Source organism: Coenobita brevimanus, chromosome 9 (assembly GCF_032717465.1).
Source record: "Coenobita brevimanus isolate Jiangsu-jjx chromosome 9, ASM3271746v2, whole genome shotgun sequence".
NCBI classification, from domain to species: Eukaryota; Metazoa; Arthropoda; class Malacostraca; order Decapoda; family Coenobitidae; genus Coenobita; species Coenobita brevimanus.
The window spans coordinates 1,700,226-1,722,500 of NC_136962.1; the positions used below are offsets into that span (position 1 = coordinate 1,700,226).

A 22,275-nucleotide genomic window follows, 5' to 3' on the forward strand; every position below is an offset into this window, starting at 1 on the left:
ATTACACCTTACTGTCCTCTTCTGTGTTACATAAATCCTTCCAATATCACCATACTCTGCATAAAGCTCCCTAACACCTTTTCCTACGTGATTTATTTTGTTTATTACACCTTACTGTCCTCTTCTGTGTTACATAAATCCTTCCAATATCACCATACTCTGCATAAAGCTCCCTAACACCTTTTCCTAAGTGATTTATTTTGTTTATTACACCTTACTGTCCTCTTCTGTGTTACATAAATCCTTCCAATATCACCATACTCTGCATAAAGCTCCCTAACACCTTTTCCTAAGTGATTTATTTTGTTTATTACACCTTACTGTCCTCTTCTGTGTTACATAAATCCTTCCAATATCACCATACTCTGCATAAAGCTCCCTAACACCTATTTCTAAGTGATTTATTTTGTTGCATCTTGTCCCTTTCTCTCTTCTCTCTCTCCCATGGGGTGGATGGAACAGGAATATTTTTAATGGTACAAAATATATAGAATAAGTCACCCACTGGCAAGGGTTAAGGGATGTACAAATATATATACTGTAATCACCCCAAAATATATAATAATAATAATAATAATAAATCACCAACTGGCATGTGTTAGGGGATGTGCAATATTTGAACTCCCTTGCAATATTAACAATTTGCACTTTGCCAAAAACAACCATGATCTGCATAACTACCAAAACAATGCTCCTTAACGCATTCTCTTAAGTGATTTATTTTTACTACACCTTACTCTGTTTGTCTCTCTTACGTAAATCCTTCTAATATTCCCCCAACACCTTTTCCTAAGTGGTTCATTTTACCATACCTTACTCTCTTCCATAAATCCTCCCAATATTCCCCCCAACACCTTTTCCTAAGTGATTTATTTTACTATCCCTTACTCTGTTTGTCTCTCTTATGTAAATCCTTCTAATATTCCCCCAACACCTTTTCCTAAGTGATTTATTTTATTACACCTTACTGTTCTGTTCTGTTACATTCTTTTAATATTCCCTAACCCCTTTTCCTAAGTGGTTTATTATATTACACTTTACTATTCTCTTCCATGTTACATATGTCCTTTAAATATTGCTTTACACCTTTTCCTAAGTGGCTTATTTTGTTTGTTCCACCTTCCTGTTCTTGTGTCTTATATACACTATCTTAATATTGCTTAACATCTTTTCCTAAGTGGTTTATTTTATTACACCTTACTGCCCTCTTTTTTTTGTAACATTAATCTTTTCAAAATTACCTAACACCTTTTCCAAAGTGATTTATTTTGCTTGTTACACTTTCCTGCCCTCACATTAATCTTTCCAAAATCCCCTAACACCTTTTCCTAAGTGACTACGAGCGAGCAAGAGCAGCGTTTGGCCGAGAGAGAGAGAGAGAGAGAGTCTTTCAGTGGGTATAGTCGAGAAGCGCGAGTCTAAAGGTGTTTATATCGCACCCTGGCAACCTCTCCATCAACAGTGCATCCGATTTTAGGCGCGAAGCAACGCCGATTGACATGAATTGCCGCAAGTGTGTTCTCGTCACCCTTTGAACTTTAACTTATCCTGACTCATCAACAGGACCGCCTGGAGACGTGGCGATACTTGCATTGGAAAGAGGAAGAGTTGATGAATCTTGTGTATCTTCAATTTTTTCTCAGCTGTTGTAGTTTGGCAAATATTAGGGTCGGAAGTAAGGGTATTATTTTTTGCATCACGGATATCCCACGTAGGAAGAAGCGTGCAACATCGGAAAAGTCCAGAGTGTAGTCCTTGTCCTCTGTTCTATCTATCTATCTATTGCCAGACGCCTCAATCCCGTACAGGGTGGCCACAAACAAATCGCCTCCATGTCGCCCTGTCCTCCGCCATTTCACTGCCCTGCTCCCAACTCACACCCCCCTCTCTCATATACCTCTCCACCCCATCCCTCCATCTCATCCTCCCCCTCCCTCTCCCCCTCTCCACCTCACTCACATACACTCTCCTCATCAGTCTCTCACCCTCCATCCTCTCCACATGGCCAAACCACCTCAGTGTGTTCCTCCTAACGCTTCCTATCACATCCACATCCACACCACAACACTCCATCCCTCCATCTCATCCTAGGCCTCCCCCTCCCTCCCTCCACCTCACTCACATACACTCTCCTCATCAGTCTCTCACCCTCCATCCTCTCTACATGGCCAAACCACCTCAGTGTGTTCCTCCTAACGCTTCCTATCACATCCACACCACAACACTCCTTTATATCCTCTGGTATCCTACAAAGATTTCATTCAGTTCGTGTCCTTCATCCATTCATCTGCCTTCCCATGTCGTACTGTATACCACACATATCCACTCACCATGTCACATCCCACCACATCCTAGCCTTCACACTCACCATGTCACATCCCACCACATCCTAGCCTTCACACTCACCATGTCACATCCCACCACATCCTAGCCTTCACACTCACCATGTCACATCCCACCACATCCTGGCCTCGCGTACTTCACCCTGCCTTCCACATCACGCATATCAACCCTCTTCATCGTGCCCTTCGTATACATGTCTTCTAACTAGCCATCTCATTTGGTATCGTTTCATAATAGACTCCAGCATCTTCTACAACTATCTCTATAAATATCTCCGTTGCATTCCACCTACGCGCCACAGACAGCTGCTTCTTCTTCTTTTTTTCACGTGAGGAAGAAGGAACCCAAGGCCACGAGCCCGCAAAACTGTTCCTTCCAAGAGAAAGACAAAATACAAGAGAGCCAAATTCAAGATCCGATCATTTTGAGATGCCTGGACACACTGCGTTTGAAAGACTGGAGATCATAGGAAGCAGGAAATACAGACAGAGGGAGACAGTTCCAGAGTTGACCTGTTGCATAAATGAAGGACTGGGAGTAACGGTTAACAGAGGGAGACAGTTCCAGAGTTGACCTGTTGCATACATGAAGGACTGGGAGTAACGGTTAACAGAAGGAGACAGTTCCAGAGTTAACCTGTTGCATAAATGAAGGACTGGGAGTAGTGGTTAACAGAAGGAGACAGTTCCAGAGTTGACCTGTTGCATAAATGAAGGACTAGGAGTAGCAGTTAACAGAGGGAGACAGTTCCAGAGTTGACCTGTTGCATAAATGAAGGACTGGGAGTATTATTTAACTTGCAGGAAATACAGACAGAGGGAGACAGTTCCAGAGCTGACCTGTTGCATAAATTATAGCAGAGATTAGGCTCATATTGGCTCAGATCTGCCCTTCATTAACGCTTTCACTGAACTGATTCGTTCTAAGTTAAAATAATTTGCCTGGGTGTTGCAAGAATGGAAATGGAGATGAAATGGTATTGGAAGGCCATGTCCCTCACATCACACGTGCATTTCCATTCTTACACCACTCCACCCTCCATTTCCTTCACACATTGCCTTTCCTTTGTCAATCTGCACTAGGTGAATGAAATGGGTGGGGAAATGTAGGCTAAAACCACCATCTCCCATATCAGATGACCCTCCCCCTCCCCCAACCCTCCTAGGAAATGCAGGCTCCCATATCAGATGACCCTCCCCCTCCCCCAACCCTCCTAGGAAATGCAGGCTCCCATATCAGATGACCCTCCCCTCCCCCAGCTCTTCTAGGACACGTACCAAAGGCATTTCTGTGGAATTGAGTTACACAGATTTCCTCTCTCTCTCACTTTCTCTTGCACACTTTCTCTCTCTACACGAAGTTGAAATGACGATGACGTGTGTACCAGTGCCTGCTCGCTCGTCACATTCACTTAACTGATTTATTTTCTTTACTGCACCTGACTGTCCTCTTCTGTGTTGTATAAATCTTTCCAGTATCCCCCAACACCTTCTTCTAAGCAATTTACTTTGTTTATTACACCTTACTATCCTCTTCTGTTACACAAATCTTTCCAAAACTTCCTAACACCTTTTCCTAAGTGATTTAATTTGTTTATTACACCTTACTGTCCTCTTCTGTGTTATATAAATCCTTCTAAATATTACCAAACACCTTTTCCTAAGTGATTTATTTTGTTTATTACACCTTACTTCCTCTTCTGTGTTACATAAATCCTTCCAATGTCACCATACTCTGCATAAAGCTCCCTAACACCTTTTCCAAAGTGATTTATTCTGTGTTACATAAATCCTTCCAATATCACCATACTCTGCATAAATAACATACAAAAGGATATTAACCAGCCATATTCAAAACTAAATCACTAAGGAACAGGTGTTAGGGAGCTTCCATAACTGATGAGAATGATTACAGGTAGACAGACAGATAGATATGAAGACTGATAGATAGATTGGGAGATAGTAATAGATAAATTTAGACAGAGATAGATAGATAGATAGACAGAATATGCATAACAATAGATAGATAGATAGATAGACAGATTCTGAATAACTCTCTAAATTACTAACTCTCTCTCTCTAAATTGTTCACTCTCTCACTTTCTCTCTCTCTAAATTATTAACTCACTCTCTCTCTCTCTCTACATTGTTCACTCTCTCACTTTCTCTCTCTCTCTAAATTAGTTATATCTCTCTAAACTGTTAATTATCTATCTAATTCTCTCTCTCTCCCTCCCTCTCTCTCACTTCCTCCCTTTCTCTCTCTCTCTCTCCCTCTCTCTCAGTTTATCAATGTCTTTGTCTGATTCTCTCTCCCTTCCTATCTCTCTCACTCTCTCTCATCCTCCATCCCATACTATCTCTCTTTCTCTCTCTCAGTTTGTCTCTCTCTCCCTTCCTTCCTATCTCTCTCTCAGTTTATGTCTCTCTCTCTCTCTCTCATCCTCCATCCCATACTATCTCTCTTCTCTCTCCCTCCCTCTCTCTCTCTCTCTCTCTCTCTCACAATTATCTTTCTCTCTCTCAATTATTCATTATATATCTTATTAACATAATTTCTCTTCAATTCTCTCTCTCTCTCTCTCTCTCTCTCTATTTACATCTATCTATTAATTTTATATCTATCTATCCCCCCCTCCCTCACTCACTCTCCTAGTCAGTCTCTCATTCTCCCTCCATCTCATCTTTGGTCTCCCCCATTCACACACTCTCCTAGTCAGTCTCTCATTCTCCATCTCATCCTTGGTCTCCTCCCCCCCTTCACTCATACTCTCCTAGTCTGTCTCTCAGTCTCCCCATCTCATCCACGGTCTCCCCCCCTTCACTCATACTCTCCTTGTCAGTCTCTAAAACTGAATACAAATGGAAGGAAGTAAGGAGTGAAATCATGGTACTGAATGGGTTTAACAAGCCTACAACTACTTAACTATTTACAACCCCGGCCCTCGTTACCTCAGGAGAACGAGGTGTGGTCATTAGGGGAGTCGTTGGGGTCAAGGTTACTCTGTTTATATTCTACGCTGACCTGGCGACCTAAACTGCCCTCGTGCTGACCTAAGACGACCTCGTTACAGTTTAAACGACCCTGGCGACCCGGGATGACCTCGTTTGGCCCGTTGTCCTCCATGGAGCTTGAGCTGAGGTCGTTGGTGAGGGAGATGTTGTCGGCGGATGACCTGGCACGCTCCACTGACCCGACCTCTCCCTCGTACTTCATCTTGTCCTTCTGCGCGGCCTTCGTTGACCTTACCGGGTCATTCTGCGTGCTGACGACCTTCTGGCTGGACCTCATGCTCAAGGGGTCAATCTTTGGGGGCACAACGCTATCGGAAATGACGGCACTGGCGTTGTGTTTTGGCGACATGACCTTATCCGCAGAGGTGATGTTTATCGGGTCATTCTTCGGTGACCTGGCACTCCTGGGGTCACACTTGGGGGTCATGGCCTTCTCGGAGGACACGTGGGGGTCATGGGAGGGAGACTGGGCACTGAGGGAGGCTGAAAAGTCGTCAACATCAATTATACTCTCAGCTCTCTTCCCGCGCCCATAGCTAGGAGATCCGGGCCCCGACCCCCCCTCCCAGCCCCCAGTGTGGTGCGGAGATGGGGGTGTGGAGGCCTGGGTGTTGAGGAGGTTGTGGAGGCTCAGTTCAAGGCTGTCCTCCGCGTCAAACCCTCGAACAGTGGAGCCGTTAGCCAAGCCGGAGTTCTGGATGGGTGGAGACAGTGGAGAATACCTGAGTGAGGCCTGATGCTGATGTAGAAAATGGCTGCGTTCTTGATGATGATGATAATAATAATAATAATAATAATAGTAACAATAACAATAATAACAGGTTCCTATTCTGTGTGTGTGTGTGTGTGTGTGTGTGTGTGTGTGTGTGTGTGTAAGAATTCAAAAATAATTCATGTTTATTTATCACATGCAGTTTACTAGTATCCATTTTAGTGCATTATAAATTCAAATATAAATTCTTGAGTTACCCTCCACCTTGCATTCCCCGATAAAGCTTTGCAATGAGACAAAATGGCCGCCAGGCAGAGAAACACACACTTATATATTAATCTATCCATCCATCCATCATCCAATCCTGTGTTTCCCCATGAGGAGCGTAGGAGGCCGGGGCTAGGCAAGTTGGTGCTGACATTTAAGATGAGAGTGACCAGCCTCACTCATCCCTGAGTGGCATTACATGAGCAATAAACCCCAACCACCCCTTGGATATAAACCTGCACCGGCTCAATCCAATTGGAGTGCCTTAATTACCCACTAAACCACCAGGCGCCATAATTTGGTGTTATGGTTACCACCCAGCATTGTTAATGGTTTCCTGGTGTACAGGAAACCATTTGGCTTGTCACTCAGTGTAGAGTCACCCACAGGCAGAAGGAAGAGGAAAGAATGAAGGAAAGAAAGACAGAAGAGGAAGTGTAAAGTCACCCACAGGCAGAAGGAAGAGGAAAGAATGAAGGAAAGAAAGACAGAAGAGGGAGTGTAAAGTCACCCACAGGCAGAAGGAAGAGGAAAGAATGAAGGAAAGAAAGACAGAAGAGGGAGTGTAAAGTCACCCACAGGCAGAAGGAAGAGGAAAGAATGAAGGAAAGAAAGAAAGACAGAAGAGGGAGTGTAAAGTCACCCACAGGCAGAAGGAAGAGGAAAGAATGAAGGAAAGAAAGACAGAAGAGGGAGTGTAAAGTGACCCACAGGCAGAAGGAAGAGGAAAGAATGAAGGAAAGAAAGACAGAAGAGGGAGTGTAAAGTCACCCACAGGCAGAAGGAAGAGGAAAGAATGAAGGAAGGAAAGACAGAAGAGGGAGTGTAAAGTCACCCACAGGCAGAAGGAAGAGGAAAGAATGAAGGAAAGAAAGACAGAAGAGGGAGTGTAAAGTCACCCACAGGCAGAAGGAAGAGGAAAGAATGAAGGAAAGAAAGACAGAAGAGGGAGTGTAAAGTCACCCACAGGCAGAAGGAAGAGGAAAGAATGAAGGAAAGAAAGACAGAAGAGGGAGTGTAAAGTCACCCACAGGCAGAAGGAAGAGGAAAGAATGAAGGAAAGAAAGACAGAAGAGGGAGTGTAAAGTGACCCACAGGCAGAAGGAAGAGGAAAGAATGAAGGAAAGAAAGACAGAAGAGGGAGTGTAAAGTCACCCACAGGCAGAAGGAAGAGGAAAGAATGAAGGAAAGAAAGACAGAAGAGGGAGTGTAAAGTCACACACAGGCAGAAGGAAGAGGAAAGAATGAAGGAAAGAAAGACAGAAGAGGATGGAAGGAAGGAAGAGAGGAAAAGGCAGACACCCAAAGCAGCACTACATTGAGTGAGTGGATGGTGAGCGCCCCCACCTACCACCAACTTAGACACTGTTGGTTAAGGTGTGTGTGTGTCTGTCTGTCTCTCTTTCCATGTGTGTGTGTGTGTGTGTGTGTGTGTGTGTGTGTGTGTGTGTGTGTGACTACACCTGGCCATCAACTGAGCTGAAAGGGGTTAGAAATAAGTCTCCTTGGTTACTAGTCAAAATCAACTTAAAAAAAACTTTGCAAATCAACCAAACACACAATTCTAAAACCAAACACACTACCACAACCAAACAGATCTAAGCGTAGATGGGAAATGAACCAAACAGACAAAGAAGCATGCAATCTTAACCACACACACAGCCAAACGTCAGAAAAGAATGGAAGTCAACCACACACACTACCACACTCAAACACAGACAAGCGGGGTACTTAAAACACACTACCACAACCAAACAAGCGTGCAATCAGCCAAACGCAAAGTCAACTAAACCAAACACTATCTCATATCAAACACACATTACCGCCACCAAACGCAGCCAAGCGGGGGTGAGAACCAAACGTGGGTGCATGAATCAATCGAAAAAATATGCAAAGAAAAAAAAATGCAAGCTTCCACAACCAAACACAGCCAAGCAAGCATCCAAACGCACACTCCCACAACCAAGCAAAGGTGCAGTAACAACCAAACGCATCCAAACAGGCCTGTGAAGTCAAGCAAACGCAGATGCAAACTCAACCAAACTTGCAAGATCAACCAAACACAGGCAAACAAGCGTGTGAGTCAACCAAACGCAGTATCAACCAAACACAGCCAAGCGAAGATGCCAAAATCAACTAAACTTATAAAACTACTCAAACACACACTACCACTACCAAACAAACATGCAAACTCAACCAAACGGGCAAACGCAGGTCCAGAGTAACCAAAAAAAGGCGTGAAATAAACCAAACACACACTTCTATATCCAAACACAGATGCAGAGTCAACCAAACGGCATCTAAGCGTGTGAAATCATCCAAACGCAGGCAACCAAGCATGCGAGTCAACCAAACGCAAGTCCAGTGTAAACCAAACAGTGTGAAATAAACCAAACACACTCTTCAATCCAAACGCAGGTGCAGAGTCAACCAAATGGCATCTAAGCGTGTGAAATCATCCAAACGCAGGCAAAACAAGCATGCGGGTCAACCAAACAGGCAAACGCGGGTGCAAAGAACAAAACTATCGTGTCAACCAACCGCCGTGTGTGCACCAAACGCCGCAGGATACAAAAACAAACAACTATGGGGAGGGGGGGGGGGCAGGCAGCAGCTAGGGGGGGTTACTGTGTCGACTGAAAGAAAGATTTACAAAGTGTTGAATAACTCACAAGCATTTACCATGGATGCAAGTTTGAAAAATTATTCAAAAAGGAAGACAGCATTTTTGAAACTACTCAAACTTGCTTCTAGTGTCTTAAAATTATTCAAATAATTTATGATTGATGCATGAGTTTATAAGAATGGCTATATTCTGATGCATGTCCTTTAAAATTACTGAAATAAATAAATAAAATATATATATGTACAGTGAGTCCTCGAAATACAAAACTTTCGCAATCCAAAAATTTGTATATCATAATTTTTGACACTGCAATATACACATAAAGGTGGGGAAGCGTTCCAGGATCCCATAGGACCCCCACTGAAACTTTACCCCTATTTAGAAGTATGGAATATATGTATACAGTACTGTACTATTGTACAGACATTAAAAAATAAAACATACAACTAATTACTGTAGTATTAGTACACTGTAAAGTATAGACCTGTGCACAGCTGGAGATTTGTGTTGTTGATATGGTGCTAAGTCACATGGTGGCGTCCTATTGCTCCTCTGGTACTTCCTCGCCTGGTGCAGGTGTTTCTGACGCTCTTCTATCTATCCATTGCCAGATGCCTCAATCCCGTCTGGGGTGGCCACAAACGAATCGCCCTGTCCCCCGCCATTTCACTGCCCTACTCCCAACTCACACCCCCCTCACTCATATACCTCTCCACCCCATCCCTCCATCTCATCCTCGGCCTCCCCCTCCCTCTCCCCCCCTCCACCTCACTCACATACACTCTCTTCGTCAGTCTTTCACTCTCCATCCTCTCCACATGGCCAAACCACCTCAGAGTGTTCCTCCTAATGCTTCCTATCACATCCACATCCACACCACAACGCTCCTTTATATCCTCATTCGTCAGCCTGTCTCTCCATGTAACTCCACAGGCTCCTCTTAAATAACTCATTTCCACTGCTCTCACTCTTGACTTGTGTCCTTCCAACAACGTCCAAGCTTCACTTCCGTACGTTAGAGTTGGTATCACAATACTGTCATGTAGTAACTTATTCACTTCCATGCTCACTTCCCTGTTTCTTATCACTGCTTTCAAGGAACCAGCAACCTTTCTTCCCTGCTGTACCCTTTCAAGCACTTCACCCTCCAAACCTCCATCCTTACTCATCACACTACCCAAGTACTTAAATGTACTCACATTTTCCAATTCCTCACCATCCAACCTCGCTGTACATTCACTGACTTCACCTCTCTCAAAGACCATCACTTTACTCTTCCCTACATTCACCTTTAGATTCCGTTTCTTACACACTCTCCCAAACTCATCCACCAAGCCTTGCAGCTCCCCTTCGTCTTCACTCAACAACACAGTATCATCTGCAAACAACAGCACAAGGAGTTTCCAAAAACTATCCTCTCTCACCAGGGCCACTCCAACATCCACTACCCTACCTTGTACCTCTTTTATTACCCCATCCATGTACAGATTGAACAATCATGGAGACATGACACATCCCTGTTTCAAACCAACTTTCAAAGAGAAAAATTCACTTAGTTCACCATCCACACGCACTGCAGCCTTCGCACCATCGTACATACTCTTCACAGCATTCAACAACTTCCCATCTACTCCATATATTCTTAACACTTTCCACAATCCTTGTCTATCCACCCTGTCATATGCTTTCTCCAAATCCATGAAAGCCGCATACAACTTCTTTCCCTTCTCTAGAAACTTTTCCACTAAAGATCTAAGAATGAATATCTGATCTACACAACCTCTTCCCTTCCTAAAGCCTCCCTGTTCTTCTCCAACTAATTCCTCTGTTCTTTCTCTAACTCTGTCAATAAGTATCCTACCATACACTGATCTACACAACCTCTTCCCTTCCTAAAGCCTCCCTGTTCTTCTCCAACTAATTTCTCTGTTCTTTCTCTAACTCTGTCAATAAGTATCCTACCATACACTGATCTACACAACCTCTTCCCTTCCTAAAGCCTCCCTGTTCTTCTCCAACTAATTCCTCTGTTCTTTCTCTAACTCTGTCAATAAGTATCCTACCATACACTTTTCCTATTATACTAAGAAGACAAATGCCCCTATGATTACCACACACTTCTTTTTCCCCTTTTCCTTTGTACAAGGGAATAATTATACCTGACTTCCAATCCTCCGGGACTCTACCTTCCTCCCAGGCCAGTCTGCACATCTTCCACATCCATTCTACTACTATCTCTCCCCCATGCTTCAGCATTTCACCACACACTCCATCAATTCCTGGGGCTTTCCCCAATTTAACTTTCTTCATTGCTTCCACAACTTCTGAAGCTGTTGATGGTCCAATTTCCTCTCCAGCATCAGAGTACGGCGCTGTACCTTCTTGGCAGCTGGCTCCCCGGATGCTGGGGATGACGCAGGACTCTTGGGAGGCACGGCAAAAATACGAAACGAGGAAGAACAGTGAAAAACTGCGTAGCGTACAGCTGAGAGGAGAGGACGTACGTGACTCGACAGGGAAGCGCGCAAAAATGTGTTTACCAGAGAGGGCTAAGTTCGTTTTCTCGCCGCAAGAGAGTGCAGAGCTGTGCAGCGTGCCAATTTTGATTTTTTTGTATTCCTTCTTGTATCATTTCCGTACCATTGAGACAGATACTTTCGTATTGTGGATTCTGTCCTACATTCATTGCTTTCGTACCATCAGAAAATCATACATCAAGTTTTCATATTTCAAGGACTCACTGTACAGTAATATATATATATATGTATACTGCATATATGGGGTTACTATGACTACTTGGAAGGAAAATATATGATGTGAAAATCTAGGTGCAAGTTTTAAATATTACTCAAAATGGATGTGCTTTAAAATTACTGAATAAATATATATATAATTCTGAGTCATTTTGAAACCTCTACCATCAATTTTGAGTAATTTTAAAACCCCCATGCATCATTTTGGAGTTTGAAATGTATGCTTTAATATATTTGAAAAAGGCAGGCCAGATTTTGAATACTAATGGTGCTTCACTATAATTATGCATCTCCAAGTACATATCCAAATTAATAATAATAATAATAAATGAATAATAATACCAATAATAATACCATCATGCCAAAACTGCATTCCAGATTCTCAACAAGGCAATATGCAATAGTTTATGATAGGAACAATTATGTATGCTGTATATATAAATCCATCATGCCAAAAAGACCTATGGAATAATAATAATAATAACAATAATAGCAATAATAATAATAATAACAGTAATAACACTCCTACTAATAATACTCCTCCTCCTACTATACTACTAATAATAATAATAATAAATTATAATAATAATAATTCATCTCACCTCCAAGCTAATAATAATAGAATAATAATACTCCTCCTCCTACTAAAATAATAATAATAATAATCATACCTTTGAACTTGGCCCCGTTAAAGGTGTGTTCTCCCAGGCAGGTGAGCTGGGTCCGTCGTCTTCTATCAACATCTGAAAATATATTAAGAATTCTTATTTTAACTCTAATTAGGGGGAGAGAGAGAGAGAGAGAGAGACTGGTAGCACCTTTATCATCATCATCATCATCATCACCCTCCTCCTTCTGTTCTTCTTCTTCCTTCTCCTCCTCCTCTTCCTTTCTTTCCTCCTCCTCCATTTCTTCTTCCACCTCCTCCTCCTCCTCTTCCTTCCTTTCCTCCTCCTTCTCTTCTTCCTCCTCCTCCTCCTCATCTCCATACCACCACACCCAGCTTGCTTTGGGAGGAAGCCTCATCTACACAGCAGGGTTGACTGACAATACCTGTGTTTTGAATCCCCACAGGCTGTCACACGCCATCAGCAAGTCTTCATGGGGTTAGTACTGTACAGACGGGTCACTCAGGATGTTGGGTAAAGGGTCAGCTGTTAGGGTGTGGTCTTTGCAGCTGGTGTGGCCAAAATGCTGTACCACCTGAGTGCCTCACCCAGCTGGGGCACTGGCCAGTAAGGTGGTGGTTGGCTCACTCACCTTCCAGTGGCCAGTTCTCATATGGGAAAATTTGGCCAATTGCTTCTGATGTCAGGGAGAAGGAACTTTATGTCATCTTCACTGCCTCGGCAGGTGTTCCTCCCAGCTGGTCATATTTGGCCACTTGTGTTACTCTGTAGGCACTTACATTTGTCCCATCCTGAGGTGTTATATGTGCCATCAATTTGGGCACAATATCCTGTAAAAATAAAGTTCAATGGTGTTGTTGCAGCAGCTGCACCCATGCACATCCCCATCAGGTGGTCAATGCACCCATGACCCCTACTGCTTTTTCTGTGGTGGTGCACACCAAGTTGTCTCCCACACATGCCCAGTCTACCAGCAGGCACTTGCTGTCCAATGATGCTGTCACCTCGACTCTGATGTCAACACCTGTCTGCATGCCCCCAGTCCATCCAGACACACTCCTCCCAGCACTAACCCCTCAACAACACCCAGTCGGACTTCCTGGCCTGTCCAGGAGGGTCTAACACATACAACAGTAGTTAGTAACCACTTTTCAGCATTGGATGATCTTGCTGGAGCATCTGGTGGTGAGTCTGTGACTGAACCAAGTGAAGTGGAGTGAACGGCTGCCATGTCCCTCCACCCAAGCTCCCAATCTGCAGTGCTGCTCCACCTTGCCCCTCCACCCAGCCTGGTATAAAGTCAGCCAGTTCCATCTCACTACTGGTCGCAACTCCTGCCTCAGCTCCAAATGCATCCCACGCTGCCTCCCCCAGTTCCCCTGAGACAGTCTCCACACCTGGTGAATCTACTGTTCCTCCACATCAGCCCATACCAACCCCACAGGTGCCCTTTCTTCAGAATCCATTGTGGACCTTCTGTTAACGCCATGTCTTTGAACAAAAATGAAAATGTGATCTGTATGTGGGGGATTCTGTTTTTGGTGGGTCAGCCGTCTGGACAGGCCCATACTTGGGATCCAACCACCTTCCAGTTATCTGGGATGTCCCTGACCTTCATGGATCTCCAGGGGACTTTTGAATCTGCCTCCCATGATGGGATATTGTACAGGTTGTGCTGTCTTGGCATCACAGGCTCTGCACTGGCCTGGGTACATAGTTTATTGGAGGAGCAAATCCTTTGGTGTATCCCTTGGGGGTATGTGCTCCTGCGCCACCCCAGTCAGGCAGGGAGTACCACAGGGATCCTGCCTCAGTCCCCTACTTTATAATGTACTAATGTATGACCTCCCTCATCCTGCTGGAGTGTCCATCTTAGTGTATGCAGCTGCTGTCTCCAGCCTGTGCAGCGCTGCCTCATTATGCCAGGCCCAACATCGCCTCCAACAGGCTGTGGACGCCTCTGCCACCTGGACTGCAGGCTGGGCACTAACAGTCAATGCATACAACAGTGCTCTTATGTGCCATGGCCATCGCAGCCTGCCCTCCATGCCAATGACCTAGCTTGCCCCCCCACACTGACCATCTGTGATCAGCAGTTGCAATTGAAGACCAAATGACACAACGACCTTACAGTAACAATGGAATTTAATTTCTCCCATAATTACTTAACAGCACAGTAATACCACTCAATTGCGCGAGAGAAACTGTGGGAAATGGGTGTGTTTAGGTATTGGATTTCCCGATACAACGCATGTGTTATGGTTTTGTTGGTCACTGACTGGCTTCCTCGACCCGACCCGACCCACATACCACCTTCGCTTCATGCAGAGTCTGTGGTGATGCCGCTCTCCATCTACCGCATGGAACTGGACTGTCGGCTGCTCCACCACATTTCAGCCCTTCCCTCCAGCCAACCGGTCTCCTCCCTCTACTGCCTCTCCACAGGCCTTCATCAGCGTCTAGTTTGGCCACAAGTGAGGTTACCGTACATTATCCGCAGTGTCCAGGCCTGCCACACCCTGGCTCTCGATCTGCCCAGGCCTGCCCCAGTGGCCCCTCTCCCCCCAGTAACTCTAGTACCGTTCTTGAAGTCAACAGATGTAGTCTTGGCACAGCAGCTCTCTGACTCCCTGAGAATTTACACACGCGGGTCTCACTCCCCTCCACCTTCCTTTGCCTCAGCGGCCTATTTTGCAGCTCTTTCCATGTGCCAAACCTGGTCGTTCTGCAGGCAGTGTGATGTCCTAACCACAGAGTTCATAGCCATCCTCCAGGCCTTTGAGTATGTCCACACTTTCCTCCAGCCTCAACTGGTGGTTTATACACCAACTCGCAGTCCTCACTTACCTTCCTCCTCTCCGATCATCCTGTGACTCATGTCAGGACTGTCCATGCTGTTATGCAGCACCTCCTTCTCCTTGATACTCCTCCCTGGCACATCCACCTTCAATGGATTCCCTCGCATGTAGGCGTCCGTGGTGATGAAACTACAGACACAGCAGCAGAGCCGGCACTGACCTTCAGTACACCAGTCTGTGTGACACCAGATAGTGCCACATTCCCTAGTCTTGCACGCAGCGCCTTGCATATCATACTGGAATGCACACCTTGCCACCACCCTACCTGCCTCCCACAGGGGTCATTTTCACTCTGACTCCTCTGAACACCCCTGGGCACGCCATCCCTGTAGGGACGTTGGTGTAGACGTCACCAGGTTATGGCTGGGCCACACAACAGGCCTGGCAAGTCACCTGTACCGTCTGGGTATGATAGCGCGTCCATGGTGCCAATGGTGGCCTCAGGTGGAAGAAACCATAGAATTTCTCATGTTATGGTGGCCCAGGCTCCACTCCCTCCACACACTTTTGCAGGATCATTTGGCATCTCTGTGAGTTTTCAATTTGTCTCTCCACACCCTCCTGGGAAGAGGTGTCGGGGACCCTCGGTTAAGAGAACAAGTCATGCGGTGCACATCTGACTTTATCCAAACATCTAGGCAGCTCTCCCACACATAATATGAGGCCCTAAGCAGTTTGCATTGGAGGGAGGTGCCACTATCTTCCTCCTCCTCCTTCTCTTCCTTCCCCACCTCCTCCTCCTCACCTTAGCGATCTCCTTCTCGAAGTTCTCCTCTCCTCCTCCATGCTCCTTCTGCACCTGTTCGAGGAGGAAGGCTCGTCTCGCTGCGATGTAGTGGGATCGGCGAACCCTCAGGTACATCACCTGAGGAAGAGAACTGCCTTGTTAGTAGTGGCAGGATTATTATTATTATTATTATCATTATTATTTTTATTATTATTATTCCTACCATTATTATGTTCATTGTTATTATTATTATTATTACTGCTAGTATTATTATATTTATTGTCATTATTATTATTATTATTACTGTTATCATTATTATATTTACTGTTACTATTATTATTATTAACACTTATAACAATTTTTATAGCATATGGGGTGGGAATCTCTCTCTCTCTTACACACACACATACACATAAACTCCCCTTACACAAACACACACACAAATCCCCCCGTTATACACACACGCACACACACACACACCCATCCCTCACATTTCCTCTCATTCACTACCTTCTCCTCCTCCCTATCTCTCTCACACACACACATCCACCCACTCCCCCCACCCCTTACAAACACACCCATCCCTCACTCACACTATCTCTCTCTCTCTCACACACACACACACAGCCATCCACCTACACACACACACACAAATCCCCCCACCCCTTACAAACACACCCCCATCCCTCACTCACACTGCCTCTCATTCATCACCCCCTCTCCCCTCCCTCTCTCTCTCTCTCACACACGGTTCAGGGGGTGGGTAGGCAGGTGATGGAGAGCCGCAGGATGTAAACAAACCTCCGTGACTGCCCGAACGGAGTAATCAGGTGTAAATGTCACCTTTGTCGAATCAAGGGACTGGACGCTTCCCAACATACTGCCCTTACTGAGCTGTGTGGAAGCCGATGGAGACTCCCCTGGGAAAATAAAGAGAGAATTAGAGATAGAGAGAGAGACGAGAGAGAGTGGGAGACAGTAGGAGGGGAGAGGGACAGCAAGGAAGAGAAAGGGATCACACCCTGCCAAACTTACTCCCTTTACTGAGCTGTGTGGAAGCCGATGGAGACTCCCCTGGGAAATTAAAGAGAATTAGAGCTAGAGAGAGAGAGAGAGAGAGAATAATTAAAAGGATATTTCTTCTTTGGATGCTAAAAGGGAGGCTGCCAGAGATCAAGCAGCACTAAGGGCTGCCAGGAGGTGACCAAGGATGACTATTACTACATGAGAGAGAGACCAGCCATTACTACCACTACAATTTCTGCTACTACTACAATTACTACTAATATTACTGCTACCACTATTACTACTACTACTACCATTACTACCTCTATTACTACTACAACTATATCTATCACTGCATCTACTCACCGATAGACTGCACGTGAGAGAGAGCAGCAAGGCCGAAGTACGTAAAGGAATATTACTATCACTACTATTAATTCTACTACTACTACTACTACCACCACACCCAATTCTACAACTACTACTGCATCTACTACCACTCTATCTATCACCGCATCTACTCACCGATAGACTGCACGTGAGAGAGAGCAGCAAGGCCGAAGTAGGTAAAAGGGCCGCTCTCGAAGGTCAGGTTCTCCTTTCCGATCGTCACCTCGACGTGACCTTCAAGGATGAGGACGAAGTAGTCGACGGGCTTGCCCTGGGGTAGATAGATAGATAGATAGATAGATAGATAGATAGTTAGATAGATAGATTGATACATACATACATTGATAGACAGACAGATATATAGATAGATAGTTACATATATAGATAGATAGATATGGGGATGGATGGACAGATAGATAGTAGTAACAGTCATCATCACACTATCATCCCGCTCACACACACATACACACACACACACGGCAGTCACCTGTGCGTATATGTAGGTGTGTGCGTCTGTCTGTCTTTGTATGTAGTTTGGTGTGTGTATGTGTGCATTTATAGAACTAAATACACACATAATATAAACCCATGTACGTATACACTCTTAATACGCACACGGCACCCACCTGTGTGTATATATAGGTGTGTGCGTCTGTCTTGGCCTGTTCCTTGTTAGTGTACAGACTGATATGTATGTGTAGATGTATGTATATTTCTGCATGTAAGTATGTGTGTGTACCTATCTCAAATACGCACATGGCACCCACCTGTGTGTATGTATAGGTGTGTGCGTCTGTCTTGGCCTGTCCCATGTTAGTGAAGAATTTGATTTTATGTATGTATATTTCTCTATGTATGTAGGCCTATGTGTGTGTATGTGTACCCATCTCAAATACGCACACGGCACCCACCTGTGTGTATATATAGGTGTGTGCGTCTGTCTTGGCCTGTTCTTTGTTTGTACGCAGTTTAATGCTGTGTATAACGTCCTGGTTCAACAGTTTCTTGACGATCAGTTCCGATAGTTGACCCTCCTTGAATGGTTCAACGGCTGGAAAAATTATTATTATTATTATTATTATTACTGCTATTGTAAGTGTTATTATTATTATTATTATTATTACTGCTATTGTAAGTGTTATTATTATTATTATCATTATTATTATTACTGCTATTGTTAGTGTTATTATTATTATTATTATTATCATTATCATTATTACTGCTATTGTTATTATTATTATTATTATTGTTATTATTATTATTATTACTGCTATTGTTATTATTATTATTATTCTTATTATTATTATCATTATTACTGCTATTGTTATTATTATTATTACTGTTATTATTATTATTATTGTTATTATTATTATCATCATCATCATCTACTCAATCACATCATCACCACCAACACCCATTTCTCTCTCCCTAACACTTGTTCCTAAGTGATTTATCCTGTAGCAAGAGACATCAGGGAATGGACTATCTACTTTTATCATCACCAAACCCTCCCCCTAACACCTGTTCCTAAGTGATTTATTCTGTTGCAAGAGACCCTAGGGAAAGGTCTATCTACTTTTATTATTATCATCACCCCTCTCCCTAACACCTGTTCCTAAGTGATTTATTCTCACCATTACCATCACCCCTCTCCCTAACACCTGTTCCTAAGTGGTTTATCCTGACTCACACGTTCGTAGGTACTGCAACTTATTATTATCATCACCCCTCTCCCTAACACCTGTTCCTAAGTGATTTATTCTCACCATTACCATCACCCCTCTCCTTAACACCTGTTCCTAAGTGATTTATTCTCACCATTACCATCACCCCTCTCCTTAACACCTGTTCCTAAGTGATTTATTCTCACCATTACCATCACCCCTCTCCCTAACACCTGTTCCTAAGTGATTTATTCTCACCATTACCATCACCCCTCTCCCTAACACCTGTTCCTAAGTGATTTATTCTCACCATTACCATCACCCCTCTCCCTAACACCTGTTCCTAAGTGATTTATTCTCACCATTACCATCACCCCTCCCCCTAACACCTGTTCCTAAGTGATTTATCCTGACTCTACTTTTATTATTACCATCACCCCTCTCCCTAACACCTGTTCCTAAGTGATTTATCCTGACTCTACTTTTATTATTACCATCACCCCTCTCCCTAACACCTGTTCCTAAGTGATTTATTCTGACTACTTTTATTATTACCATCACCCCTCTCCCTAACACCTGTTCCTAAGTGATTTATTCTGACTCTACTTTTATTATTACCATCACCCGTCTCCCCTAACACCTGTTCCTAAGTGATTCATCCTGACTCTACTTTTATTATTACCATCACCCCTCTCCCTAACACCTGTTCCTAAGTGGTTTATCCTGACTCACACGTTCGTAGGTACTGCAGCGCCGCCACCTGCATCTGGGGTGAGATCTGGACGCGTTTGTGGTTCGTCTGGTTCGAAGGTTGGGAGAACTCTGTGAAATCTGGCCTGCCTATGAGCTGGCGGCGACGCTTGCTGCGGTTGTCCACTGTAATAGATAGACAGATAGATAGATGGATGGGCTGATAGAGAGAGAGAGAGGGAGAGAGAGATGGATAGATAGACAGAGGTTTGCTGCATGATAGATAGATAAATGGGCAGATAGATGGAGAGAGAGAGAGAGAGAGAAAGAGAGAGAGAGGGAGAGATATGGATAGATAGACAGAGGTTTGCTGCATGATAGATAGATAAATGGGCAGATAGATGGAGAGAGAGAGAGACAGATAGATGAGTATATGGAGAGAGAGAGAGAGAGAGAGAGAGATGCAACACGTAGACTGGTAGGAAGATAGATAGACGGATGGGTAGATAGACAGATAGAGACAGAGACACGGATTGTGAGAGAGAGAGAGACTGGTTGACAGATGGGCAGACAGACAGAGAGAGAGAAAGGTCGGTGGATAGATAGAGTGATATGGACAGATAGATAATTTGGTAAAGATAGATGGGTAGAGAGAGAGAGAGAGAGAGAGGGGGGGTTAAATTACAACGAAGAATTGATTGCTTACACACACACAGAAACAGACAGACAGATAAACAGATGGAGTGGAGAGGTATATGAGAGAGGGGGGTGTGAGCTGGGGGGGATGGAGAGTGAGAGACTAACAGGGAGAGTGTGAGTGAAGTGGAGGAGGGATAATTGAGAGTTTACTGACCTTACACTGATATATAGAGACACAGGCAGATAGATAAACAGATAGATACTCACTGAACACATCGGTCTCATCCACAATCTCCTCCTGGATAAGTTCCTCGATGACATCCTCTAAGGTCACCAGGCCGAGAACTTCGTAAAATGGGTCACAGTCGCCCTCATTGTTTACGCGCTGGACGAACGCCATGTGACCTTTCGCACCTGTACGATTATTATTATTATTATTATCATTATTATTATACAGTTACTTTCTCTCTTTCTTTCCCTCACTCGCTCTCTCTTTCTTTCTCTCTCTCTCTTTGTTTACATGCTGGACGAACGCCATGTGGCCCTTTGCACCTGTACGATTATTATTATTATTATTATTATTATTAGAGTTACTTTCTCTCTCTCTATTTCTTTCTTTCTCTCTCACTCTCTCTTTTTCTCTCACTGTTTACACGCTAATTGCACCTGTCAGATTATTATTATTATTATTATTTTTATTACAGAAACACACAGTCTCTCCCTCCCTCTTTCTTTCTCTCTTCTCTCTCTCTCTTCTTTCACTTTCTCTCACCTTCCTAGAACATCACGTCCAGCGTAGAATCGACAGAGACGAAATTACACACACACACATACACACTCTCTCCCTTCCTTCCACCCTCTCCCTCTCTCTCTCTTCAGTCTCTCTCACTCTCTACCTTCCTTCCAACCTCTCCCTCACTCTCTATCTTTCTTTCACTCTCTCACCTTCCTTGAACTCCTCAAACATCACGTCCAGCGTAGTGTTGACGAATACAAAGTTACATGGGATTGGGTACAACACATACTCTCTCTATCCCTCTCTCTCACATTTTCCCTTGTTCCTCTCTCTCTAGCTCTCTTCCCTCGCTCTCTATCGCACTCTCTCACCTTCCTTGAACTCCCTGAACATCACATCAAGCGCAGAATTGACACAGATGAATTTACACACACATACATTCTTGTCCTTCCTTCCAACCTCTCCCTCACTCTCTATCTCTCTTCCCTCACTCTCTATCTCTCTTCCCTCTCTCTCTAGCTCTCTTCCCTTGCTTTCTCTCTCACCTTCCTTGAACTCCTTGAACATCACATCCAGCGTAGAATCAACACAGATGAAAATACACACACATATACACTCTCGTCCTTCCTTCCAACCTCTCCCTCTATCCTTCTTTCTCTCATTTTCTCTCCTCCCTCTCTCTCTATCTCTCTTTCTCTCACCTTCCTTGAACTCCTTGAACATCACGTCCAGCGTAGTGTCAACAAATACAAAGTTACATGGGTTTTGGTAGAACTGGCATAGGGTTTTTAGCGGAGTGTTGTCGTCTGGATCGATAAAGGCAAGATCCTTGATGAAGAGGACGGTGATGATGTTCGTGCGTTCCCCCTCGTACACCGGAACACGCGAATAACCTGCGGAGAACAGTACAGCATCATCATCAACACCCTAGCCTGTACTGTTGTTATTATTGTTATTATCATTATTATTATTATTATTATTATTCATCCATCCTTCCATCCATCATCCAATCCTGTGTTGCCCCATGAGGAGCGTAGGAGGCCGGGGCTAGGCAAGTTGGTGCTGACATTTAAGATGAGAGTGACCAGCCTCACTCATCCCTGAGTGGCATTACATGAGCAATAAACCCCAACCACCCCTTGGATATAAACCTGCACCGGCTCAATCCGACTGGAGCACCTTAATTACCCACTAAACCACCAGGTGCCATAATTTGGTGTTA

At 44.2% G+C, this 22,275-nt stretch overlaps 1 protein-coding gene across 1 annotated transcript in view; it reads right to left on the reverse strand.

Annotated features, from left to right (window-relative positions):
- Window positions 1-5,222: 5,222 nt before the first annotated feature.
- uex (metal transporter uex) overlaps window positions 5,223-22,275 on the reverse strand; it is a 71,738-nt gene continuing 54,685 nt past the window's right edge. The window contains exons 9-18 of the mRNA XM_080280061.1: window positions 21,755-21,946; window positions 20,585-20,731; window positions 19,721-19,864; window positions 18,236-18,375; window positions 17,460-17,595; window positions 16,731-16,849; window positions 15,948-16,067; window positions 12,387-12,458; window positions 9,522-9,524; window positions 5,223-6,051 (exon numbers count right to left, since the gene is read on the reverse strand). Of these exons, the coding sequence (XP_080136187.1) occupies window positions 5,296-6,051; window positions 9,522-9,524; window positions 12,387-12,458; window positions 15,948-16,067; window positions 16,731-16,849; window positions 17,460-17,595; window positions 18,236-18,375; window positions 19,721-19,864; window positions 20,585-20,731; window positions 21,755-21,946 (1,829 nt within the window). The 3' untranslated portion in view covers window positions 5,223-5,295. The remainder of the gene's footprint in view (window positions 6,052-9,521; window positions 9,525-12,386; window positions 12,459-15,947; window positions 16,068-16,730; window positions 16,850-17,459; window positions 17,596-18,235; window positions 18,376-19,720; window positions 19,865-20,584; window positions 20,732-21,754; window positions 21,947-22,275) is intronic.